This window comes from Podarcis erhardii (genome assembly GCF_964252035.2).
Source record: "Podarcis erhardii genome assembly, chromosome: 15".
NCBI lineage: Eukaryota > Metazoa > Chordata > Lepidosauria > Squamata > Lacertidae > Podarcis > Podarcis erhardii.
This window is the reverse complement of record NC_138505.1, coordinates 18,167,475-18,194,414: the sequence shown is the minus strand read 5'-3', so window position 1 is coordinate 18,194,414 and position 26,940 is coordinate 18,167,475. Positions and strand designations below refer to the sequence as shown.

Here is a 26,940-nt window from a genome sequence, read left to right as displayed (position 1 = left end):
TTTAACACCTTTATTTTTTATTGTTTCAGGAAATCTATATACACCTTGATTGCAAGAGGAACAAAAAGCAAAATTATCAGTAAAAGATTCAGAAAATAATGAAATCAACAATGAGCTTAAAACATATATAGCAACATTATTCATATCTGGATAGGCTGGCATTAACAACAATTTTAGCAGGCACCAAAAATAGTGTGGTGAGGGACCCTGTTTGCTATCAATAGGCAGGGAGTTCCAAAGTGTGTCCTGTCACACTAAAAGGTCAATTTCTTACAAAGGCAGAATGAGTGTTACGAAAGGAGTGTTTTGCTATAATCCTGTCTAATGGTGTAATTAAATGTGTTTATATCACTTCCAAGGGCTTAGCTCACTTTGGCTTAATACACAGAAGCACCTTCTTTATTGCTAAATATATTCAAATATTATGGAGCAACTGTTAATGGAATAAGCTAACCTGGTGACTCGGTAGGATGGCTTTAAGAGGATTAGGCCCAATTCATGGAGGAGGCGATAGCTATGTCTTCCTCCACTATTGCAAGCTGTATGCTGCTGAATGTTGCAAAAGATTTCTTGCACCCAGGTACTGCTTGCTGGCATCTCAAGAGGCCTCTGCTTGGTCACTCTGAGAACAGGATACTGGATGAGGTGGACCAATGGCCTGATCCAGCAGCGCTTTGCTTACAAACTTACAAATATCATGGTGAATTTAATCAATCAGACTGGGTAGAATTTTGGATATGAGTTTCTCGTCTTACTTTAGATTTGGGACAACAGGAAGAGGGGAATGTTCAGCCACAACAGGGGAAGGCTGCCAATGGAAGACAAAGAAGGTCATTCATTTATATAAACTTTTTAAGAATTGTACCACATGCTGCATACATTTCCTTGAGCTCGGAAATTCAATTGGCCATAAATCAAAAAAGCTAAGTGTTGCATGGAATCCATCTGGAAGATGATGATGTGTCACTAGCACACCGTTGTCCTCTAACCGCTTCTTGTACAACAGCCCATCATCCCGGAGAATATCATACTCGCAAGTTAGAAGGAAAGTCTCTGGGAGCTGGCGGATTATGTCATCCTCCGCTAGAAGGGGGGCAAACTTTGTCTCACTAGCTCTTTTAACTTGTTCATAAAGTTCTTTTGAAAATGGGACAGGAGCATGAGGGACATAGCCCCTGGCCTTAAATTCTTCTGGAATGTTATCAACATTGATCCATTTTTTGTACTTCTCCCTATAACCAGGAGGGATATGGGCACCTTTTATAACAGGGTCCACATTGATCTCCTTCCCAGTGAGATGTGTCAAACCAAGTTTGATAGCTCGTTTTCTGTACAAGAGAGGAATTGATTGGTTTTGCTGATAGGATGGCAAATCAAAGTCCCCTGATTGTAGAAATGGGTAGATCAGGACCTGAGCTCGCAGTCTTGGGAGATCCTCTCTGGTCACCAGTTCTTGACAAATAGCTGTTGCAAATGTGCCTCCACTACTGTCCCCAACAATGGCAATGCAATTGGGGTCCACTCCGTATTCCTCTGCATTCTTCAGAAAGTGTATTGTAGCAGTTAAACAGTCCAGCACAGGGACTGGATAGGGATGCTCAGGAGCTAAACGAAACCTAAAGAGAAAACAAGATATCGCCCACATTCAACACCATACACTTCATGGAAAATGACCATTTTCTGTAATGGCATACTGCAAGTGCTGAGAATCTTTTCCACCCCTAGGGCCACATTCCTTTCCGTGCAACCTTGTGGGGGCCACATGCCAGCTACAAGTGGACCTGAGGCAAAAATGGAAAGCAAATGCAAACTTTCCCTTTGGACGAATAGGCTGTTTCATTACAACACACCTTTCTCTACCCTCCAGCTCCTTCCTTCTTACATAAAGGTAAAGGTAAAGGGACCCCTGACCATTAGGTCCAGTCGTGACCGACTCTGGGGTTGCAGCGCTCATCTTGCTTTATTGGCCGAGGGAGCCGGCGTACAGCTTCTGGGTCATGTGGCCTGCATGACTAAGCCACTTCTGGCAAACCAGAGCAGCACACGGAAACGTCGTTTACCTTCCCGCCGCAGCGGTACCTATTTATCTACTTGCACTCTGACGTGCTTTCGAACTGCTAGGTTGGCAGGAGCTGGGACCAAGCAACGGAAGCTCACCCCGTCGCGGGGATTCGAACCGCTGACCTTCTGACCGACAAGTCCTAGGCTCTGTGGTTTAACCCACAGTGCCACCCGCGTCCACTCCTTCTTGCATACCCCCCATCATTTCTCCGATGAAAATAAGGGCATTCTATTCCATAATGATAATAAATTAGTTATACCCCACCCATCTGACTGGGTTGCCCCTGCCACTCTGGGCAGCTCCTAACATATATAACAACGTAATAAAGCATTAAACATTAAAACACTTCCCTATATAGGGCTGCCTTCAGATGTCATATAGTTACTTATCTCTTTGGCTCAGGGGCTGCATAATTTCAAAAACTCCCAACATTTCTAAATGAAAATAGGGATGTCCTAAGGAAAAGTGGGACATTCTGGGATCAATCAGAAACCGGGATGGCTTCTGAAAATCTGGGACAGTCATTGCAAATAGGGGCACCTGGAGGGTCTATTCTTGTTTTCCTCTGTCCGTTAGCAGGTTCCTGTAGCATCCTGTGCATCAGTGAAGTTATAATCCCACTACTAGGTCCTGTCCTCCATCCACAGCTCACCTGATCAGGTTGGCAAGACTACTAGCAATTGCTAATAGCAATGGATACTAGTCACAAAGATGATGTGCTACCGCCACTATGAGAGGCAGTAATGCTTCTGAATACCAGTTGCTGGAAACTGGACCTGGGGAGACAGCTCTTCTGCTCAGGTCCTGCTTGTGCATTTCCCATTCGGGCATCTGGTTTTCCACTGTGAGAACAGGATGCTGGACTAGATGAGTCCCCTTTGGCCTGATCCAGCAGATTTCTTACTATGTTCAAAGTCAAAGGGATTTGAGCTAGAAATCTAAATACAAAAATGAACACCCATTCTAAATGTTGGCAAAATCACTATGTTTACAACTTTATAAAGCTGGAAAGCATTTCACTGATTGAACTTGAGTCCCAACAAGACAGAAGTACTGTTTCTGGGGGGTAAGGGCTGGGTGGGTGTGGGGGACTCCCTGGTCCTGAGTGGGGCAACTGTGCCCCTAAAGGACCAGGTGCGCAGCCTGGGAGTCATTCTGGACTAACAGGTGTCCATGGGAGCACAGGTCAGGTCTGTGTCCAGGGAAGCTGTCTACCAACTCCATCTAGTAGGCTGCCTGAGACCCTACCTGCCTGCACATTGTCTCACCAGGGTGGTACATGCTCTGGTCATCTCTGGCTTTGACAATTGCAATGCGCTGGATGTGGGGCTACTTTTGAAGGTGACTTGGAAAGTACAACTAATCCAGAATGTAGCAGCTAGACTGGTGACTTGGAGCAGCCGTCGGGAGCATATAACTATGTTCCTAAAAGAACTACATTGGCTCCCAGTACATTTCAGAGTACAAATCAAAGTGTTGGTGCTGACCTTTAAAGCCCTAAATGGCTTCAGCTCTGTATACCTGAAGGAGCATCTCCACCCCCATCATCCCGCCAGGACATAAGAGATCCAGCTTTGAGGGCCTTCTGGATGTTCCCTTACTGCTAGAAGTAAAGCTACAGGGAACCAAGCAGATGGCTTGGTTAGTGGTGTCCGCCCCATGGAACACCCTCCTCAGACCCTCCAAGTGAGTCTATTTTCTAGGGACAGTCCCGGATTTACAGAAGCTGTCCCAGTTTCTGATTTGATCCTGGAATGGCCCACTTTTCCTTATGATGTCCCTATTTTAATCCGATAAATGTTGAAGAGTATGGTAAGACATCAGTATTTTCATCGGAGAAACATTGGATGCTATGGTAAGAGGTCCCTATTTTCATCGGAGAATTGTTGCTGGGTATGTCAGATGTCAAGGAGATGAGTAACTATGTAACCTTTAGAAGATATTTGAAGGCAGACCTGTTAAGGAAAGCTTTTTAATGTGCAATGTTTTATTACGTTTTTTTATATGTTGGAAGCCACCCAGAGTGGCTGGGTGGGGTACAAATAAATAAAATAACATAAAAATAAAATAAAATAAAATAAAATAATAATTCCTCTGGGATCAGGTCTTAGGAAAGGTTAGAAGCTGAGGGGCATTACACGGCTACCAAGAGAGTGAAACCACTTACCCAACACTCACAACCACTGAATCACTTTGGTTGGCCATGAAACGGCAGATCTTTTCAGAGGCTCCTGAAAGAAAGCAAAAGCCCCCCAAAGCCTCCATTACAATTTTTCCTGGTCAAGAACACTGATATCATTGTGAGCTGAAGTCTGTGTCAGTCCTACTAAAAGTAAATCTGTTGAAATCAAGAGAGCTGCTTATTTATTTATTTTTATGTCATAAAATGTAGATGCCACTTGATTAGAGAAAACAACAACAACTTTTAATAGAGCTCAGTTGGGGAAAACTCAGTTGAACTCTTTGTAAATCACTAGCTAAAAACCATTCTGTGGGTTTTACTCTGTCCTGATCAGTAACAGAACAAGCAGTGTCAATGGGTAGAAAACAAAACAAAATTTCCACCCTCATTTCTGGGCTTCTTTCCAGTTATTTCTTATCATCTCTGGAAGCCATTTCATAGAAGTCCTTTGGGGCATGAAGAAGAAACATCTTATTTGACGCTGTAAGGATATTTCATTGAGTGTGATACAGAACTGGTCACCTTTGTAACAGGGGCTTCTCAGCCCCAATTTCTTACCACACGATGACATCCTACATTCATCTTAAACTGTCAACAGCAGCAGTACGAAGCACCCCACCTCTATGTAGCAAACATTTCGGGAACTTTACATTAAAGTACCACCCCAAATTCTCCACAAACCATTTGGTAAACCTTTGTGAGACTCTTTCAAAGAACTTACGGAAGCTTCCAGTGAGTCCAGCGCCTCCATGAAGATAGATGATTCCTCTCCTGTTCCCAGCAGCTGGTGTCTTGGGCCAGTACACCCTCACTGGCACCCCATCAAAAACCAGGTCCTTACTGATCAACTTTGAGTCCTTTCCTGTTAGTATGGCATTGAACGCAATCCTCCAGATGATGTATCTATGGCAAATGCCCAGTTTTTCCAGAAACAATCCCTGTTTAAATCAAAACATTCAGCATACATATATGTACATAAGAATGTAAAAAGAGCCTGTTGGACCTGGCCAATGGCCCATCTAGTCCAGTAGCCTGTTCTCACAGTACCTGTGGGAAACCTTCAAGCAGGATCTGTGCACAAGAACCCTCTCCCAGCAAAAGGTATTCAGAAGCATTGGTGCCTGTAGCTTTAGAAGCAGGGTATAGGCAAGGAGACTAGCAGCCACCCAAAACCTCCTCCTCACGGAATTTATCTAATCCTCTTTGGAAGCTATTCAACTTTGTTTGATGTATTACAGTATTTTAATATTTTTTTGGAAGCCGCCCAGAGTGGCTGGGGAAGCCCAGCCAGATGGGCAGGGTATAAATAAATTATTATTATTATTATTATTACTATTATTATTATTATTATTAACTTAGTAGCCATCACTGCCCCCTGTGAAAGAGACTTCCATAGTTTGAGTATTCAGCTTCATTGGATCTCCACAAGTTCTAGTGTCATGAGAGAAGGAGGAAAGCTTTTCTCTATCCACTTTCTCCACATAATTTTAATAATTTTACAGACTTCCATCATGTCACCAGTTGCTTGCCTTTTCTCTGAACTAAAAAATCCTGAACACTGTAGCCTTATTGATAAGGAGGGTGGGTCACTCCATCCCTTCGATTGTGATATATTCAAAACAAACTTACCAGTCCAAGTGTATATTCCATTGCAAAACTGAAAACTCGTAATTTTATGCCCTGGCTGATTCCTGGAGGAATGTGGGTCCTTTTAAAATGATAATAGACTCCCCATGCAAACAGCAAGGAATGAATGAATGAAAACGTATATAATATCAGCATCCACAGAGTTCCACCAAATGCCATTTCCCTTAAACTCAGAAGTGCAGAGGTAGGGACTTTGCCTGAGCCGATGCTTTTGTAAGGACTTTGTCTGGGACAATGCTAATTGTATGAGACTAGTCCTCCATGTGCAAGAGAACATCCTCTGCCAACCCACATAGTTTTCAATTGAAAAAATATTTTATTTATCAGTTCAGATTGCAGTCTAGCCTGGATTACTGATTGCTGCAATTGTTCCTCACACATTGTTCCTCACACAGGGTGTGGCTGTACCTTCCCATTCCTCCTCCAGAGAGAAGATTTCCATAGACTCTGAAGGCCAAGCAGATCAGGCCAAGCACCCTTCTCTTATGACAGGCACCACCCTTGCAACCCATCTTCATTTTTATGATGCTTCCTCTCCCACCCACACAAAATACTTCAGCATCTTTCATCCCCCATGAATTGGGCAGCTCAGGTGATCAGGGATGGCACATCTATGCAGGTGTGGCCATGGGCGCAGATGCGGAGGAAGGGGCTGCGGTGGGGGCAGACCGCCCGGGTGTCAAGACTGAGGGGGGTGACAAAACGGCACAAAAAGTATTCCGCCTTGGCTCTTTCCCCCGCCTTCCCACTCGCCCGCCCACCGCTCCCGCCTTGCCTAGTCCTTCCTCTCCCTCCTGCGCCCGCCCAGCACGCAGCTCCTACCCGACTCCCCTGCTTTTGCTTTCACGGTGCATCCGCGCGCATGAAAGGGAAAGCAGCGCAGACCTTCCATCTTGTTTCCTTTTATAGACAGGCAGGTGGCGGGCCGCAGACTAGCCTTGCAAACGGAGAGAGGAGCTTTCTGCCAACCTCGGGGGACTTTCCATACATCCACACACCCTCCCTCGGGGGCGAAGTTGCCGGCCTCGTTGCCTTAAGGGTTAAAGCTAGAGAGTGCGAGCTGCTAGAGAGAGAGAGAGAGAGAGAGAGATGCTGGATACTGACTTGGGAAAGGGGGCGCGGCCTCAGAAGAACAGCTGACCCGTCCCGTCTGCCGTCGGGTACTGCAACGAGTCGGGTGAGTGCAAAACACCTTGGGTTGCAGCAAGCTTTGGGTGTGTGGGTGTGTTTGGGTCTTTGTGCAATGCAATGCCATGCCATGCCATGCCATGCCCGTGGAATTAGTTTCATAGAATCGTGGAGTTGGAAGGGACCCTGAGGATCATCTAGTCCAACCCAAATATGCAGCTGTCCCATATGATAACGCAGCCTTGGCGTTATCAGCACCATGCCCTCACCAACTGAGCCATCCAGGTGTTGGGTTAGGGGTGGAGAGAGAGCAGGCAGGGAAGCTGTGGGTCAGGTGGGGAGGGGGGTTGCAGCTGATGTCAAAGAGAACAACTATCAGACTTTTCGAAGACATCTGAGGGCAGCCCTGTTTAGGGAAGCTTTTAATGTTTGATGTATTAGTGTATTTTAATTATTTATTTATTTTTGGAAGCCGCCCGAGTGGCTGGGGAAGCCCAGCCAGATGGGCTGGGTACAAATAATAAATTATTATTATTATTATTATTATTATTATTATTATTCATCCTCATTGCAAAGGTGAGACGGGCTTCTCTCTGAATGTACGCTCTCTCACACACACACACACACTCACACGCGTGTGTGCGTCTGCGTGAACACACAGATCACGTGAAGAGCCCTGTAGTTTGATCAGGCCAACGGCCCATCTAGTCCCGCACCCTGTTAGAATCATAGAATCTTAGAGATGGAAGGGGACCCTGAGAGTCATCTAGTCCAACCCCCTGCAATGCAGGAATCTCAGTATCGTCTCCTCGCGGTGGCCAAGCCTGCAAGGAGGATTGGAGCCCAAAGGCATCTCTCTCTCCAGCAGCTCCTGGCAACTGCTATTCAATGAAGTGTAATAATAATTGAACAACAACTTGGGCAGCTCCCCACAGAATATTTTTAAAAAACCAATCAAACATAAAACAAAGCTTCTCCATACAGGGCTGCCTTCAGATGTCTTATAAAAGTCAGATACAGTGGTACAGTACCTTGGGTTAAAGACGCTTCAGGTTGAGCGTTTTCAGGTTGCATTACGCGGTGACTTGGAAGTAACGGAATGGGTTACTTCTGGGTTTCGCCGCTCGCACATGCGCAGACGCTCAAAATGACGTCATGCGCAGAAGCGGCGAATCGCGACCTGTGCAGACGCGGGTTGCGTTCTGCTCAGGATGCGAACGGGGCTCCAGAACAGATCCCGTTCGCATCCAGAGGTACCACTGTAGATGTTTATTTCCTTGACATCTGACGGGAGGGCATTCTACAGGGAGGGCGCCACTACTGAGAAGGCCCTCTGCCTGGTTCCCTGTCAGTGAGTTGATATAGAGCATCTATCCTAAACTGTCAGCTTCTCAAAGAAGCAGGATCAGAAAGTTTTTAATGTTTGATGTCTTACTACGTTTTTATATTTTGCTGAAAGCCGCACAAAGTGGCTGGGGAATAATTTTTTATTGTTATTATTGTTGTTATTATTATTACTATTATACCACTTGTTCTGTCGGAAAATTTATTTGTACCATTTCGTTTGGAAGCATCAGAATAACTTGAGGTAATATATTCATACAAAACCTTTGCTCCCAATTCATCCTTTGCAATCCTACCGGCAGAATTTGATCTGAGTTCTGCGATAGCTCAGTTGGTAGTGCATGAGACTCTCGGGCTTGTGGGTTCGAGCCCCACCTTGTCAAAAAGATTCCTGCATTGCAGGGTGTTCAACTAGATGACCCTCTTGGTCCCTTCCAACTCTGTGATTCTATGGTCTATGAACCTCACTTATTCGCAGTGAGGGAACCACCACCATTTTTTTTTAAGCAACATTTTATTAGAAGTTCCGCAGCCCACCTTTGCATAATAGGAGTTTGTCTTTGTAAAATTGGAGAGCGAAAGGAGAAGGAATCTCAGGAGTGGCATCAGCATGGATGTTGAAGCCCCCCAATGCCAATACGTTAGGGAACCCCAAGGCCCAGCCAGCCACTGCCTCCAGTAGGCCTGACAGGGTGGCTGCTGGTGCGCTAGGTGTCTGGTACACCAGCCAGACAGCCAAGCTCTCCTCGGAACCCCACACTAGGCCAACACATTCAGTGCTGGGGATCGATGGTGATGGCAGAGCCCTGAAAGAACAATCTTCCATGATTAATAATGCAACCCCTCCCCTCCAGCCCACAGTCCGCGACTGGTGGAGGACAGAGAAACCCAGGGGCGCCATCACACAAGCCAGGTCGGCCCCCTGCGAGGTAAAGAAATCTCACAAGGTGGCGGTTTTGTTGCCTATAGACCTGGCATTGCACAGCACCAGTGACGGAGGTGAGTAATCCTTGCTCACCCTACCCTTGTCCTTCGGGATGGGGTGCAGATTGGAAGGGGTACGAGTGTATCCGTATCTCAGTCCCCATCGCCTATAAAATCTGCCCCCACCGCTATACTGCAGTGATCAGGTGGGATTGCTATGAGGAATTATAACAAATATAGAGTAAGCCATCTGTGTCAGCAATGAAAGCATTGCGTTGACTGGGTTTAAACTATTTTGATATGATTCTTGATCAATCCACACCTCTGCATCCCTGTTTCATTTCTCTTTCTTCACAAGTCCCGTACACTGCCAGTTCTGCCAGTTGTCGCCAGGCAGGCATCCTGGGCCATAAAGATAGTGGGCAAGTTTCTTTGATGTAGCTTTTCTGATATGTTAATCTTAGGATGTTAATCTTAGGGCCGGGAAATAGATCTCACATGAAGGTGATAATGATCGCTGTCCTCCTGGCCATCCTTCTTATCATGTATATTGCTTGTTTATCACCTTATTTATCCCGTGCTTAATTAGTTTTGGTAGTTTAACTTTGTTCCCACATGGGATTTGTTGAAATGCTCAGAAGAAATCTGATTGGTTCTTACGAACACCCTGTAAAAGTTCTTTTGTGAATAAAACGGCCTGGGCCGGTGGTGGAGAGGCTGAGAGAGAGAGATTATTATATGCACTCTTCCCAGAGTCTTGCTGGTTCAAGCCTTTGTGTGTATTCTTATTAATCAGAGTTCAATCCTTCCTTTACTTTGGGAATGCCTCACCATACCTCCCTCACCCCTCCACGGTAGCAATCCCAAGCATCATACTAGCCTCCATTGATGGCATGCATGTTATTCTTTCCCAGCCTAGTTATTCTGCTTATAATACCAACAACTCGATAAACTCTAAGTAGTCGAGTAGGACAAACCAGCTAACCATCAGCTACCTCTCTGATTATATGAAAACTATTATATTATTTGTCAACCTATTATTATAATCTTAGACTAACCAGTTAATTAAACTGGAGAATAAACCACAAAACACTCCACAGCTAAACGCAAGGGCATCCTGATCAAATTTGCAGATGACACCAAACTGGGAGGGGTGGCTAACACCCCAGAGGACAGGATCACACTTCAAAACGACCGTGACAGATTAGAGAACTGGGCCAAAACAAACAAGATGAATTTTAATAGGGAGAAATGTAAAGTATTGCACTTGGGCAAAAAAAATGAGAGGCACAAATACAAGATGGGTGACACCTGGCTTGAGAGCAGTACATGTGAAAAGGATCTAGGAGTCTTGGTTGACCACAAACTTGACATGAGCCAACAGTGTGACGCGGCAGCTAAAAAAGCCAATGCAATTCTGGGCTGCATCAATAGGAGTATAGCATCTAGATCAAGGGAAGTAATAGTGCCACTGTATTCTGCTCTGGTCAGACCTCACCTGGAGTACTGTGTCCAGTTCTGGGCACCACAGTTCAAGAAGGACACTGACAAACTGGAATGTGTCCAGAGGAGGGCAACCAAAATGGTCAAAGGCCTGGAAACGATGCCTTATGAAGAACGGCTAAGGGAGCTGGGCATGTTTAGCCTGGAGAAGAGGAGGTTAAGGGGTGATATGATAGCCATGTTCAAATATATAAAAAGATGTCACATAGAGGAGGGAGAAAAGTTGTTTTCTGCTGCTCCAGAGAAGCGGACACGGAGCAATGGTTCCAAACTACAAGAAAAAAGATTCCACCTAAACATTAGGAAGAACTTCCTGACAGTAAGAGCTGTTCGACAGTGGAATTTGCTGCCAAGGAGTGTGGTGGAGTCTCCTTCTTTGGAGGTCTTTAAGCAGAGGCTTGACAACCATATGTCAGGAGTGCTCTGATGGTGTTTCCTGCTTGGCAGGGGGTTGGACTCGATGGCCCTTGTGGTCTCTTCCAACTCTATGATTCTATGATTCTATAAACAGAACTACCATATAACATACATTCAGGGAAGAAAAACCACCTAAATAGCAGGAAAACAACAATCAAGCATCTAATAGTAGACAAGCAGAACTTAAATATAATAATAAAACAATGGACTATAAAGAACTGAAACAGATGGCAAAGGAAGGGGGAGGGGAAAAGAAAAGAAAAAAATGGTTCTTGTAGCAGACAAGGTTCTTGTAGCATCCCACGCCATCTTGAGTCTACTCGAATGATCTCCAAATCTGCCAACCTGGACAACCAGGTGGCATTGGAGGATGGGCAAAGGAAGGAGGGGCAGGCTCGGTAAATGCCCTGTTCAATGTCGATGCCGTGCCTGATGGTCTCAGGGGACCCTCCCTTGCTGTTGCACTAGCACTTGTAGTGGCAGAGAAAGTGTTCCTCTTAGCATCAGGAGTCCTCAGGTTTCCCCCCACAGCTGGTGTTCTCAGGGCCACGTGGTGATACCTCGGGGGGGGGAGCCTTCGTTACATCATCCTTCTCCATGCCAGGGCGGGAACCGCCAGTGTTGCTGCCTCCAGGACCGACCGTCCCCCAGCTGCCACCTGGGTAGGTTCAATCGTGGGTGTCTCGAGACCTGAGAGGTTCAGAATTGGCCTCATCCTAAACTCCAGCTGACATCTGAAGAACGGATGTCGACTCACCCCCAGGTGGAAGGCCCTCACCACAAAGGCTCCTGAGAGCCTTGGACTCACGTAAGTTCTCTTGGTTACCACCTCTGCTGTGGCCAGCTGCCAGCCCTGTGGCTTAAGAATCTCTGGTGTCTTGAGAGTGGAACCCCCCTCTCCAACTTCCCTAGGTGCCTTTCAGTTGAGTCCTCTGCAGAGTAATATATCTTGACCCAGGCTCCATGCTGAGCATTTAATCAGTTTGTTTCAGTTTAGGAGTACTGCTGGCATGCAGGCAGTTGGATTCACAACTGGGAAGATAGAGGCAAGGCATACAGCACAGTTGGATTCACAAGCTAAGAGGGTAGAGGCAAGCCCAAGTGGAACACTCTTGTAACATAGCGTCTTTGGTAGCAATAACCGTTCTCTACCTCCCTTAGTTCATATAAAACACAGAATCAAAGCCTGAGTCAGAGTCAGTTCGGGGAAAAGTTCAGAAGATTAATTAAAATTGTTTAGAGTTACGAGTCCATGAAATAGGCTGGGCGGCGACTGTTAAGCTGTTTGACTTCGTTAGATCTGATTTACTGCGCCAGTGTCACAAGTTCTCTGATGTAAGATCCCAGGTTGTCAAACACATAAAACATACCCTACTCTCGATAAGAACAGGGTTTCAAAGTTTAAAAAGTTTAAAAAGTGAAAAAGGAGTAGGAGTCCCCAATATATAATTGAGGAGAGCTCTAACATACCTCAGCGATATCTTCTCCTCTTTACCATATAACAGGCACTGTATGGAGCAGTTACAGAAATCTCAGTATGGTGCCTTCCTTATTCTGAGATGTGGGCTGAAGAAGTGCTAAATACCAGTTTGGGGGCAGCCTGGGCCTATTCATATTTATTTAGGAGTCCCTATATTTTAATGAATTTACACGCATTAGTAACTGTGCGTAAGAGTAGAGCATTACCTGTGTTAAGTTGGAAAAGACTTGTTTGTTTATGATCTGGGGTTCAGGGGTGCCAATGCACTACCAGATTCCCTGTTTATGGAATCGTCCACATGCAGACAGATCTAAAGACAGACACTAGCTGTTATAAATAAAGCCTGATTGGATTTATTCTGATGAGTTTTGTAGAGAATACAGGAAAAAAGCAATGAACTAGCTGAAAAACTAATTTTAAGGAAGTCAATCTGTTTCAGGTCGCCTCATCCACCCCTCCCAGACATGCTTCCTGTTAAGTTGTGGGTTGACATAGCAGACGACACAGCGATTTCTCCAAGTAGCTCTTTATTTCGTAAGCTGGAATAGAACTGACTGCAAACAGCTCAGCCGGCCTGCTTTTATAGGCAGCCGGCTGTCAACATTGTAGCAACAACAGCCCAGAGTTCCCGCCTAAAATAACTGACGCGGACCTGAGTGAAAACTATATACAGTATCCCCCTGCTGGCCGAGGGTGAAACTTCACTACATAACACCCCTCCCCACCAAGATAAGGCGTTAGTTACAATCGTAATGGTTTCCTTATATACAGCACTACGCGTAATGGTTCAATTAGGCACAAAAGCATATCGGTTACATTTCCCATACTTAGACCAACAGTGATACCTGTCCAACAACATAGTCCTTTAAATAAGTTGGGGGCGCTTGGGAACTCTGCCAGACCGCCGGGGACTGGTAGCCAAGTCCGGAGGGCCACACAGTTCTTGCTGAGGCTGTGGTGCGACCCTAGATGGCGTTGGAACCAACTCCCCTGGATCCAATGCTGTGGGTGGAGCCTCCGCAAGTGGAGTGGTCTGAGTCTGTGGTAAGTCTGGCAGACCCTCTGAAGCGGCTCGGTTCGGCTCCACGCTGGCAGTTTGCAAGGGAGGTGTAGGTGGGGCCTCGCCATCTGTACGTGTCTCTTCTGGAGCCGCAAGCGCAGTTGGGGGCACCTCGGTAGTGTCCAAGTCCCCAACCCTGCGCCTAAGCTGGTCTATGTGCCGTCGCCACAAGCGTCCGTCTTCGAGTGCCACCTGGTACGAGCGAGGTCCAGTGACTCCCACTACTGTGGCTGGCACCCAAGGAATGTCCCCCACATAGTTCTGGGCAAAGACTTGGTTTCCTGGGACAAATGACCGTGGCGCGTTGGCACAGCCTGGGGGTTCAGCCACGTCAAAGTCCGGGTGTAGCCGGTCGAGTGGTGACCTGAGGCGGCGGCCCATAAGCAGTTCAGCAGGACTCCGCCCTGTGGCCGCATGAGGGGTGATGTGTTGCACGAACAAGTATTCGGCGACCCGCTCATGCCAGTCTCCCCGGTCCAGGCGCGCCAGTGCCTCTTTTGCCGAGCGCACCATTCTTTCCACTTGCCCGTTGCTGGATGGATGAAAGGGTGCCGTTAGGGCATGGCGGATGCCCAGTCCCAAAAGATACCGCTCAAACGTGCCTGACGTGAACTGCGGTCCGTTGTCAGAGACAAGGACATCAGGACACCCATGCGTTGCAAACAGGCCTCGCAGCACCCGGATGACAGCTTCGGTAGTGGTGGAGGGCATCAGGGCGACCTCCAGCCATTTGGAATAGGCGTCCACCACTACCATAAAGGTCCGGCCGTGAAAGGGGCCAGCCAGATCGATGTGCACCCTCGACCAGGGTGTCTTTGGCGTCTCCCAGGTGTGTCCCTTAGCTGCCGGTGGTGCAGGCCTCGACTCTTGGCATGCTTGACAGGCAGACACCCAGGCAGTGATGGCATCGTCCATATTAGGCCACCAGACGTAACACCGAGCCAACGCCTTCATTTTGACAATTCCCGGGTGGCCAACGTGCAGAGCCTTCAGGACGCGCTGACGGAGTCCCTGGGGAATCACGACGCGGTCTCCCCACAGCAGACAGCCGCGATGAGCTGAGAGTTCATGTTGTCTGGTTGCGAAGGGCTGGAACTCTGATGCAAAAGGCCCTTGTGGCCACCCCCTCCACACCCAGTTGAGCACCCGGCTGATGGTGTGATCCTGGGCAGACGTGGAGGCCACAGTGGCAGCCGATACAGGCGCTGCCGGAAGATCCTCAATCAGGAGGAGCGATGAAGCTGGAGCCGGGTCTTCCACAAATGCTGGAAGAGGGCAACGGCTGAGGGCGTCGGCATGGCCCATCGATTTCCCCGGGCGATGGATGAGCCGGTAGTGGTAGGCAGCCAGGAAAACAGTCCATCGCAGCATGCGTGGCGAGAGGACCGGTGGAGTTGGACGATCACCGGCGAGGAGGCCCAGGAGTGGCTTGTGGTCAGTGATGAGGTCAAAAGTCCTGCCATAGAGGTATTCATGGAACCTCTTCACTCCAGCCACAAGTGCCAGTGCCTCCTTGTCGAGCTGGCTGTAATTCCGTTCCGTCGGAGATAGCGTCCTGGAAAAGTAGGCGAGCGGTGCTTCTCTTCCGTCTGGAAAACGGTGACTAAGGACAGCACCGATGCCAAAAGGTGAGGCGTCGCAGGCAAGGACCAGCGGCCTGGATTCACTGTACTGTACCAGCACACAGTCCGATGAAAGGAGAGCCTTGACCGCGTTGAAGGCCGCCGTCTCCCGATGACCCCAGGCCCAAGGCGTCTTAGTGCTAAGGAGTCGGTGAAGAGGCTCAGCCACTGTGGCTTTGTGGGGCAGGAACATGTTGTAAAAGTTCAGCAGCCCCAGGAACGCCTGCAACTCCGTCTTGTTCTTTGGGATGGGGGCCTGCTGGATAGCGTGGATCTTGGATGTGGTCGGGTGAAGGCCAGAGGCATCGATAAGATAGCCCAGGAACTCTACCTGTGGAACGGCGATCTGGCACTTCTTCCTCTTTACCTTGAGCCCGGCCTCTTGGAACCTGGTCAGCACAGCACGGAGGCGCTCGAACAGCTGCTGGTGTGAGTCTGCAGACACCAAGACGTCATCAAAATATGGTACCACGCCCGGAAGCCCTTGCAAGAGACGCTCCATAAGGCTTTGGAAGATGCCAGGAGCCACACTCACCCCGAACTGCAACCGGTGGCAATGGAATGCCCCCCGGTGGGTGACGATCGTCTGGGCTTCAGCAGTGGCATCATCGACTGGCAGTTGTTGATAGGCTTGGGCAAGGTCCAGCTTAGCGAAGACCTTACCCTCACCCAGGGAATGCAGCAGGTGTTGGACAACAGGAACCGGATAAGCGTGCTGCTGAAGTGCCTTGTTGATCGTGCACTTGTAGTCAGCGCAGATTCTCAACGACCCATCTGGCTTGACAGGCGTGACGATGGGGGTTTCCCACTTGGCGTGGTCAACTGGCTCCAAAACTCCTTCGGCGATCAGTTTGTCCAGTTGTTCGTCCACCTTAGCCTTGAGAGCAAAGGGAACCCGGCGTGGCTTTAGCTTGATGGGGGCGACTTGTGGATCAAGGCTAAAGGAGATGGGCGTACCTGTATATTGCCCCAAGGTGCCGTCAAAAACCTCGGCAAAGTCTTTGACCAGACCCTCAGTCTCTGCGTTAGAGATGCAGTTGATGCCGGTGACTTCCAGGCCGAGGGCATCAAACCAGTCTAGCCCTAGGAGGCTTGGCCGCTGACCTTCGACCACCACCAACCGGAGCAGGCCCGAAAAATCCTTGAAGGCGATCCGGAACCAGCCAATGCCTACCACTGGAATGTCGTTTCCCTGGTAGTCTCTCAGGTGTACGCGGTGAGAGTCGAGTTGCCTTTTGGACACTCTGGGTACCAGTCTTTTGATGGTGCTCCATGACACGATGGACAGGGAAGACCCGGTGTCGATCTCCATGTCACATGGAGCTCCTTCAATGAGCACTGTGACATTCAGCTTGCGTCGCGTAGGCGAGTCGGTTTGGCCAATCGTGGTTCCAGACGGGCAGCGGCAGTTGGTGAGAGCGAAACAACTTTCCTTGGCAGACTGGAGTGAAGACTTGGACTTGCGAGTCGATGAAGGGGGGGTGTCAGACGGAGCCGATCGGCAGACCTTAGCAATGTGGCCCCTTCTGGAACACTTCCTACAGATGGCGTCTCTGAATCGACACTTGGCACGGGAATGGTTGCCTCCGCAGCCGGCACATTCCGGTTGGCCCTAGCTCTTTATTTCGTAAGCTGGAATAGAACTGACTGCAAACAGCTCAGCCGGCCTGCTTTTATAGGCAGCCGGCTGTCAACATTGTAGCAACAACAGCCCAGAGTTCCCGCCTAAAATAACTGACGCGGACCTGAGTGAAAACTATCTACAGACCTGAGTGAAAACTATATACAGTATCCCCCTGCTGGCCGAGGGTGAAACTTCACTACATAACACTTCCCTTGTCTCTTTCTTGACAGAGGTCATCATACAGGGCGACCAAAGCAGTTTCTGCGCCAAAACCAGCCCTAAACCCCAATAGAAATGGATCCAGAAAATCAGTTTCTTCCAAAAGCACCTAGAAAAATGACCTTTTAGTAATGAAGTCATACTCTCGCCGGCGGCGCAGGGGTGCGGGTCTCCTCAGGTGTCATCACTGGGGGTGTGTGACAAAATGCCAAAAATATGTGTTTTAAAAATAAAATTTAAAAATTTGGGCTCACAACGTTTTTTAAAAAGTAATATTATTTAAAATGAATTTAATAACTTTGTCTGACATTTAATTAACCTCAACAAGTCATTGAAACCTTTTAGATCAGTCAACAAACGCAACGAAACGCGGCTGAACTCGACGTAGTGGAGAGCGTATGAATAAGGAAGGGGAGTGGGTGTTTCTTTCCACCGAAAGCAAAAGGAATTGACTTTGATGATGTGATTCAAAATTTGCAGAGAACAAATTTAGGGGGGAAAGGTTTTAAGTGCTTATGCTCACAATGTTAAGTAAACCAGAAAATCTTTAAATCATAACTTTACATCTTACCATTAAACATGTTTTTGTTTTCAAAATGTATTTGGTGACTATTATTGTCATCATTCTTAAGTCAACCTATATTACTAAACACAAATAGAAAAAGAAAAGAAGATGTAATTTTAAAATCATAATATTTTTCATAAATCAATGGCTTCCCATCTCTTCCATTTTGTACTAATAAACTTGTTGCCGATTGTAATGGTTCTAGGGGTTGCTCGTGCGTAAATCGGCATCATGCTTGGCTGGGTTACCTGGGTGAACCCTTTCTGTCCGGACAGCCACCCATCCGTGGCTGCCTCAATCGCTGGCAGAATCTGTCAGTGGGCGTTTCTTGAACTTCTTCCAGCAAAGAAGCTCTTTGACGCCTAGTCTCCGCCTACTCTCCCTGTGTGATGGCCTGGGATTCCGATTGAGGCTGAACCAGAGGAATCCCAGCCTGCAGAGGAGTCCCCGCCTCCAGGGCCGGCTGATCTGGGGCAGGGCCTTGATTCTGAAGCGCCTGCACCTGTGCCGGATCCTCAGGAGCAGGCACCAGGTGATTTCACTCTGGCTCCAGAGGTGGTTGAGGACTCAGTGCCTGCAGGTGAGTCTCCCCCTGGGCCCAGTAACCCTTCAGCCTCTCCTGAACTGCAGAGGCTCAGGGCAGAGAGGTGTAGGGAGCTGGTTTCTCCCAGGAGGAGTGCTCGCCTTAAGGCCAAGAGAGGCGGGTCTCCTGGGGGCCGGGACTGCCCCTGGCCTCAGAGCAGATAAAGGCCAGTCGGCCCGGTCCCAGGTTGTTGAGTGCCTGTACCTGCCCGGACCCAGACCTGACTCTCCAGTTTTCCTGTTCCCGCCTGGCTTCCTGCTTCGGACCTCGCCCCGCTCCTTGTGGACTGTTTCCAGGCTAGTGACTCAGGACCGGACTTTGACTATGCCAACGGTAACCCTTCCCCCGGGACCAGCACACCCTGCGCGGAAGTCTTCTGCGCAGGGAGGGTGTGGGCAGCGGAGGACCCGTGCTCTCCCCGCTGGTCTCCGGCGAGGAGTCATGGAGCCCCCTCGCCGATTCCCCCATCTGCCCCCCTTCTCCACTGGTGCTACGCTAATTTCCTTCCCCAGCAGATGGGCTGCCTCTCTCCCTCCTGGGACGCTCTCCGGCATCCCTCCTCCTCTGGCTCCGATGGCAGTTCCCTGACATCTATATTGTCTATTGTCTTTTTATTAACAGTATTGTCTTTTCTATCAATTTTCCTTTTATATTCAGTGTCTACAGAAATTACTCAAAGGCTGTTACCGTTTTCAGATTGCAACAATTACTTTTTAAATATTCCTTAAAACAATTCCAATTTGAGATAAACTCCTGTTTGGATTTATCTTTAATTCTTTCTGATAAATAGTCTAGCTCCACATAGTCTGTCAGTTTTAGTATCCAGCCTGATCTAGTAGGTATATATTCACTTTTCTAATGTGTAGCTATTATAACCCTCACAGCTGTGGTGGCATACAAAAAGATTTTCCTTGTTTTTTTAGGGATCTCCAGACTGGTAATGCCCAATAAGAATGATTCCGTTTTTTTCAGAATATTTACTTTTTTAAAAAATGTAAGTTCGAGAGAGAGATGTCATTCCAAAATGGTTTAATCCCTTTGCATGCCCACCACATATGTAATGTAGTCCCACCAGGTTCTCCGCATCTCCAACAATTCTTAGAGAGGTTTCTATACATCTTAGCAAGTTTACAGGGTGTCAAGTGCCAGCGATAGAAAACTTTTTGGAGGTTTTACCTTATAGTGCAACCCTTATAGTAAACTTCCAATTATTCCTCTGTAGGAGTGCAAATATCCAGAGTGTGGGGTCAGGTGGGATTACTATGAGGAATTATAAAATATGCATCAAGCCATTGTGTCCACGATGAATGCATTGTGTTGACTGGGTTTGATTCATTGACAATAATTTCTGATCAAATCCCACAACCCTCTGCATCTCTGGCCATTTCCTCTGCTGCCCATTTCTCTTTCTTCACAAGTCACGTACACAGCCCAGTTGCTTAGACAGGCAGGCTTCTGGGTCATCAAAGACAGAGGGCAAGTTTCTTTGATGTAGGATGTTAATCTTAGGGCCAGGAAACAGATCTCACATGAAGGTGATAATGATTGTTGTCCTCCTGTATTGATTGTTTATCACCTCTGGGGGGGGGGGTTGCCAAATGTCCTCCTTTGTAGTTCTGTTAATTAGTTTTGGTAGTTTAACTTGTCCCCACGTGGGTTTGTTGAAATGCTCAGAATAAATCTGATTGGTTCTTACGAACACTCTGTAAAAAGCTCTGGGGCCGAGGGGGCTGGAGACACAGAGAGACAGAGATTATTATACGCACCCTTCCCAGAGTCTTGCTGGTTCAAGCCTCTGTGTGTATTCTTATTAATCAGAGTTCAATCCTTCCTTTACTTTGCGAACACCTCAACCCTCCAAAAGTTTTCCCACTGGGACATCTCTGTCAAGATCTTGAGCCCATCTAATCATAGATTAGGCCAATTCACGGAGGAGGCTATAGGTATGTTTGCACTATTGTGGGTTGTATGCCGCTGAATACTGCTTGCTAGGACTCATAGGAAGACTTTTCTTGCACCTAGGTACTGTTTGCTGGCATCTCAAGAGGCCTCTGCTTGGTCACTGTGAGAACAGGATGCTGGATGAAGTGGGCCAATGATCTGATCCCGGAAATGACAAAGACAGTCATTTATTTCTATAAAACTTTTAAGAACTGTACCATATGCTGCAAACATTTCTTTGAGCTCGGAAATTCAAATGGCCCCCAACCAAAAATGCTAAGTCCTGCATGGCCTGCATCTGGAAGATGGTGATGTGTCACGGGCACACCGTTGTCCTCTAACCGCTTCTTGTACAACAGCCCATCATCCCGGAGAACATCATACTCGCAAGTTAGAAGGAAAGTCTCTGGGAGCTGGCGGATTATGTCATCCTCTGCTAGAAGGGGGGCAAACATTGCCTCAAGACCTCTTTTATGTTGTTCATAAATTTCTTCTGAAAATGGGGCAGGAGCATTAGGGACATAGCCCCTGGCCTTAAATTCTTCTGGAATGTTATCAGCACTGATCCATTTTCGGTATTTCTCCCTCAAATCAGGAGGGATGTGGGCACCTTTTATAACTGGGTCCACAATGATCTCCTTCCCAGTCATATATGTCGAACCAAATTTAACAACCCGTTTCCTGAACAAGGGAGGAACTGATTGGTTTTGCTGATAGGATGGCAAATCAAAGTCCACTGCTTGTAGAAATGGATAGATCAGGACCTGAGCTCGCAGTCTTGGGAGGTCCTCTCTGGTCACCAGTTCTTGACAAATAGCTGCAGCATATGTGCCTCCACTACTGTCCCCAGCAATGGCAATGCAGTTGGGGTCCACTCCGTATTCCTCTGCATTCTTCAGAAAGTGTATTGCAGCAGTTAAACAGTCCAGCACAGGGACTGGATAGGGATGCTCAGGAGCTAAACGAAATCTAAAAAGAAAACAAGATATCGCACACACTCAACATCATACACTTCACAGAAAAGGACCGTTTGCCTGCATTACATATTGCAAGTGTTGGGAATCTTTTTCACCCCTAGGGCCACATTCCTTTCTCTGCAACCCTATGGGGGCCTGAGACAAAAATAGAAAGCAAATGCAAACTTTCCCTTTGGAAATCTACACTTGTTCCTACACATAGCCACACACCATTCTCTCCCCTCCAGCTGCTGCTTCCTTCTTGTTTTCCCCTCTCCATATCTGGATCTACACTCACTTTTAAAGTGTTCTTAGAAAGATATTTTAATATCATTCTAAAATGTAAAGGCAATTGGTTTCTCCGCATCCTTTTCTACAACATATACCCAATTATTTGACAGGGATGACTCTGCACTGCCCTCTGGTGTCATGTTTCAATGGCACATTGTTTAAGTTCTTCAACTGGATAGCCTAACCCGTTTAAAACTCATTTTGAGTGTTAAAAACCACAACTGTAAATGAGTCCATTAGCAGGTTCCTGTAGCACTGTCCAACATCCTGTGCATCAGTGAAGTTATAATCCCACTACTTGGTATCTACCTGTCCTCCATCCACAGCTCACCTGATCAGGTTGGCAAGACTACTAGCAATTGCTAATAGCAATGGATACTAGTCACAAAGATGATGTGCTACCGCCACTATGAGAGGCAGTAATGCTTCTGAATACCAGTTGCTGGAAACTGGACCTGGGGAGACAGCTCTTCTGCTCAGGTCCTGCTTGTGCATTTCCCATTCGGGCATCTGGTTTTCCACTGTGAGAACAGGATGCTGGACTAGATGAGTCCCCTTTGGCCTGATCCAGCAGATTTCTTACTATGTTCAAAGTCAAAGGGATTTGAGCTAGAAATCTAAATACAAAAATGAACACCCATTCTAAATGTTGGCAAAATCACTATGTTTACAACTTTATAAGGCTGGATGGCATTTCACCGATTGAACTTGAGTCCCAACAAGACAGAAGTACTGTTTCTGGGGGACAGGGGCTGGGTGGATGTGGGGACTCCCTGGTCCTGAGTGGGGCAACTGTGCCCCTAAAGGACCAGGTGCTCAGCCTGGGAGTCATTCTGGACTAACAGTTGTCCATGGGAGCACAGGTCAGGTCTGTGTCCAGGGAAGCTGCCTACCAACTCCATCTAGTATCCTGGCTGAGAACCTACCTGCCTGCACATTGTCTCACCAGGGTGGTAGATGCTCTGGTCATCTCTGGCTTTGACTATTGCAATGCGTTCGATGTGGAGCTACTTTTGAAGGTGACTTGCAAAGTACAACTAACCCAAAAAGGTAGCAGCTAGACTGGTGAATGGGAGAAGCAGCCAGGACCACATAACACTAGTCCTAAGAGAACTACATTGGCTCCAACGCCATAGTGAGCTTCATGGGGCATGCAGGTTGCACTTTTTCGGGAAGTGCCGGGCCTGCAGGGTGCCCAATGTGGCGCATCCCTCCTGGGCACCTTCCGGCTGAGGGGGACATGGTGGGAGTGTGCTGCCCCCATGCTGCTTTTTTGGGCAGCACTGGGCCTGCTGGGCACCGAAGACGTGTCCCTTCCAGGGGCCCCCCTTGTGTGGCCAACACATCCCCATTGTTTCTTTCTCAGCCACCAGAGGGTGACTGGGGGGGTTCAGCAGCTCTGGTGTGCTGTGGGCCAAGCCCCTGGCCGCACTGACTTTCCTAGAGGTGTGCTGGGCTCTTGGGACGCTGGTGTACCACCCCCAAAGGTAAGTGCTTCCCATGGCAAGTCACCCTGTACATTTCTGCCTAGCTATGCCACTGATTGGCTCTCAATATGTTTCTGTGCACAGTTTCAAAATGTTAGTGCTGACCTTTGAATCCCTAAATGACTTGGGCCCAGTATACCTGAAGGAGTGTCACCACCCCCATTGTCCAACCCAGACTCTGAGATCCATCTCCAATGGACTTCTAGTGGCTCCCTCACTGCCAGAGGTGAGGTTACAAGGAACCAGGCAGAGGACCTTTTCCGTAGTTGCACCCACTCTGTAGAATGTCCTCCCAGCAGATGTCAAGGAGATAATCACCCATGTAAATTTAAAAATACATATGAAGACACCCCTGATCAGGGAAGTTTATAGTCTTTGATGATTTATTGTGTTTTTACTATTTTTTTGTCAGGAGCCGCCCTGAGTTGCTGGGGCTTGCCAGATGCGTACCATATAAATTATTATATACATATTAATATTCCCTAGGAAAGGTTAGAAACTGAGAGGCATTCCATGTCCTTTTTGATACAATGAGAGTGAAGCCACTTACCCAACACTCATAACCACTGAATCACTTTGGTGTGCAATGAAACGGCAGACCTTTTCATAGACTTCTGGAAGAAAGCACAAGCCCCAAAACCCCTCCATTACAATTTTTCCTGGTCAAGAACACTGATATCATTGTGAGTTGAATCCAATGTTAGTTCTATTGATGGTAAAACTGTGAAATATAGAGATAGATGGATATATCTGCTTATTTATATGTCATAAATTGGATGCACTTCTTGACTGTATAAAACAACAACTTTTAATGAATTTCCTCTGGGAAAAACTCAGTTGCATTGAACTCTTTGTAAATGGGGCATCGCTAGCTAAAAACCATTCTGTGAGTTTTACCCTCTCCTGATCTGTAACAGAGATCAAGCAGTTTCAATGGATAAAAAACAAAAACAAACTTCCTCCCACATTTCTTGGCTTCTTTCCAGTTATTTTCTCATCACTTCTGGAAGCACTTACAAAAAAGTCCTTTCGGGCTTGAAGCAGAAACACCTTCTTTGACATTTTAAGGATTTTTCATTGACTGTGATACTAGGAATTAATACAGAACTGGTCACCTTTGTAACAAGAGGTCTCCGCCTGTTTTCTGACCTCTCAATCCAATCCTACACAAAACTTAAGCTGCCTACAGGAGGAGTAGTAACCACTTCCACACCTCACATAGCAAGCATTTCAAGACCTTTACAGTAAAGTACCTCCTCAAATTATCATTTTCAAAAACATTGCAAAGAGCTTACGGATGCTTCCGATGAGTCCAGCGCCTCCATGAAGATAGATGATTCCTCTCCTGTTCCCAGCAGCTGGTGTCTTGGGCCAGTACACCCTCACAGGCACCCCATCAAAAACAAGGTCCTTTCTGATCAACTTTGAGTCCTTCCTTGTTGGTATGGCATCGTACATAACCCTGAGGAAGATATGCTTACGGCAAATGCCCAGTTTTTCCAGAAACGCTCCCTGTTGAAACAAAAACATTCAGCATCTATGATCAGTCTTAGATAATTTTGCATTTTAAAAAAGTGCATACATGCACTGCCTATGGAACAAACCCCTTACTTGTCAGGTACCTACACTGTATATCCTTTCACTCACCACTCTCCACTTAGAGATTGGGATGTTGTGAAGGTATCTATCTAGAGATATAGATATATGTACACATATATAAACATATATACACATAAGAACGTAAAAAGAGTCTGTTGGACCTGGCCAATGGCACATCTAGTCCAGAAGCCTGTTCCCAGTGCCTGTGGGAAACCTTCAAGCAAGATCTGAACACAGGAGCCCTTTCCCCTTTCCATATCTGGTGTTCAGAAGCATTGCTGCCTCCAGCTCTAGAGGAAGAGCATAGGCATGGAGGCTAGTAGCAACCCAAAGCCTTCTCCTTTGTGAATTTACCGTACCTTTGGATAGGTATTCAATTTGGCAGCCATCACTGCCCCTTGTGGCAGTGACTTCCATAATTTGAACATGTTCGGTGTGAAGAAGTACGTTCTTCCATCTGTCCTGAATCTTCCAACACTGAGCTTCATTCGATTGTCCACAAATTCATGAGAGAGGGAGAAAAACTTTCTCTATCCACTTTCCATCTTATGCTAAATTTTATAAACTTCTATCATGTCGCCTATTACTCGCCTTTTCTCTAAACTAAAATATTTGAAAGGTTACAGCCCTTCTAGTAGAGGGGCCACCTCATTCCTGTGACATATATAAAATAAACTTACCAGTACAAATCCATATTCCACTACGAAATCAACAAATATTAAATTTGCACGACCGCTTATTCCTTGAGGCAGGTAGGGCCTGGTAAGACGATAATAAACTCCCCATGCAAGCAGCATGAAGTGAATGAAAATGGTCATATATAATATCAGCATCCACAGGGTTCCACCAAATGCCATTTCCCTTCAACTCAGAAGCACAGAGGTAGAGACTTCGTCTTAGCAATTGCTAAGTGGCTTTTGTACAAGAACAGTCTACAGCATGCAAGAGAACATCTTGTGGCCAACCCACACAGTTGAGAAGAAAACAAACAGTTTACTAATCAGTTCAGAATTCACAGGCTATCCATAGCCTCTGAATTTTCATAGCCTCTGAAGGATAATCAGATGGGCAAGCACCCTTCTCTTAAGTCAGGTGTTGCCTATGCAACACATCTTCATTTTTGTGGTGCTTGCCCTCCCACACAAAATACTGTGGCGTCTTTCATCCTTCGTCATTCAGAGAGCGCACATTATCAGGGACGGCACATCAATGTCAGCGTTAACATCCTGCCAACAGCAGTATCACTGCCCCTGTCAGGACAGTGTGGTGAGCAAAGAGGTTGGCACTGTGCATGCACACAATGGGAGCCAATCCTGCTCTTGCACAGATTTGATTGCTGCACATGCAACTCCACTTTCATTTATTTATTTCGTTTATTTATTAAAAGAGGCAGCATCCAGCTTTTCAGTTTTCTCTGTGGACAGCTGGTCAAGCACGGCACAGCTGAGGACTCTGTAACTCTCCTCACTCTTGATGAGGAGCAGGAAATCGTTGAATGGGAAGGATTAGGTGTTCTCACACTGTAAGACATTTCCAAAGAAATCTCCCTCCCAGCAGCCACCAGAAGTAGAAATTAGCAGGACATTCTTGATTTTTCTGAAAGCCACCTGCTTCAGAAATGGGCACATTTATTTTGTCTTCTAAATTGTCATGGCTAAAATGGCTGCTGTTTCTTTAATGTGAATAAAGCTGGGTCAGCATGAGTCAGCAGCCTGCAGCAGGTTGTATATATAAAGTGAGAAATGTTAGTTTGTGCTGAGGTTGAGGGGGGTGGGTGTGTGAGTGAATGCATGCATGCATGCTTGCTTGCTTGCTGGTAGTGTTGTGTGTCAGTCGCTTTTGCACAAAGACTTTTAAGAATAAAACTCTGCAAGGATATTCTCGTGGACTCTTTTATGCAGACAAGGGTCTGAGAACCAGGCTGAAGAGACAAAGGGAGATCAGAACCCTTTCCTTCTTTTTTTGCCTTTTACAAACACTGACATGGGCCCAGTGTTTCTGAGCATGTGCAGAGTGCAAAACGACTGACAGCATCTCAGCAGGGAGCTGGTGAGTCCTGGTGGTGTGTGGAGCCAGTGGCTGTGCGTTGGAGCAGTTGGTGACAAGCTGTAACTGTCTGCAGTGACGCTGGAGCAGCTAGGATCTGAGGATCAGGAAAGCACTACGCGTCAGCTACTGGAACAGTTTGAACTGCTAGAGGACCACAGTAGGCGACTCACAGAGTGGCTACACCAGTTGCAGAGGCAGGTGGGACCTGAGGGTCAACAGAGGCAGCAGCTAGAAGCCGGTGAGTGCCAGCCAGGACT

The 26,940-nt window shown here is 47.1% G+C and overlaps 2 protein-coding genes and 2 long non-coding RNA genes across 5 annotated transcripts in view; 2 read left to right on the top strand and 2 right to left on the bottom strand.

Moving 5' to 3' along the window:
* Positions 1-86: 86 nt before the first annotated feature.
* Positions 87-6,667, bottom strand: LOC309330388 (arylacetamide deacetylase-like 4). Of its 2 annotated transcripts, XR_014151412.1 has the most exons (5): positions 5,874-6,667; positions 4,966-5,182; positions 4,230-4,293; positions 638-1,616; positions 87-607 (listed from the first exon to the last, which is right to left on the bottom strand). XR_014151412.1 is itself a non-coding variant. In XM_081841988.1 (4 exons), exons 1-4 carry the CDS (start codon positions 6,048-6,050, stop codon positions 836-838), a joined length of 1,239 nt encoding a protein of 412 aa, XP_081698114.1. In that variant the 5' UTR covers positions 6,051-6,667; the 3' UTR covers positions 87-835. The 2 variants fall into 2 exon arrangements, 1 of the variants encoding a protein (XP_081698114.1); XM_081841988.1 differs by having other exon boundaries at positions 87-1,616.
* A 46-nt stretch (positions 6,668-6,713) lies between these two features.
* Positions 6,714-26,940, top strand: part of LOC309330498 — a 52,668-nt gene continuing 32,441 nt past the window's right edge. Inside the window, exon 1 of the long non-coding RNA XR_014151447.1 lies at positions 6,714-7,068. This is a non-coding gene — a long non-coding RNA (uncharacterized lncRNA). The remainder of the gene's footprint in view (positions 7,069-26,940) is intronic.
* LOC309330503 lies at positions 11,301-20,518 on the top strand. The gene is made up of 2 exons (XR_014151452.1): positions 11,301-12,015; positions 20,383-20,518. It is a non-coding gene; the product is annotated as an uncharacterized lncRNA (long non-coding RNA).
* LOC309330392 (arylacetamide deacetylase-like 4) lies at positions 20,474-25,687 on the bottom strand. Its single transcript, XM_081841996.1, has 4 exons — positions 25,315-25,687; positions 24,331-24,547; positions 23,586-23,649; positions 20,474-21,270 (listed from the first exon to the last, which is right to left on the bottom strand). The coding sequence occupies exons 1-4, from the start codon at positions 25,489-25,491 to the stop codon at positions 20,496-20,498; spliced, it is 1,233 nt and encodes a 410-aa protein (XP_081698122.1). The 5' UTR covers positions 25,492-25,687; the 3' UTR covers positions 20,474-20,495.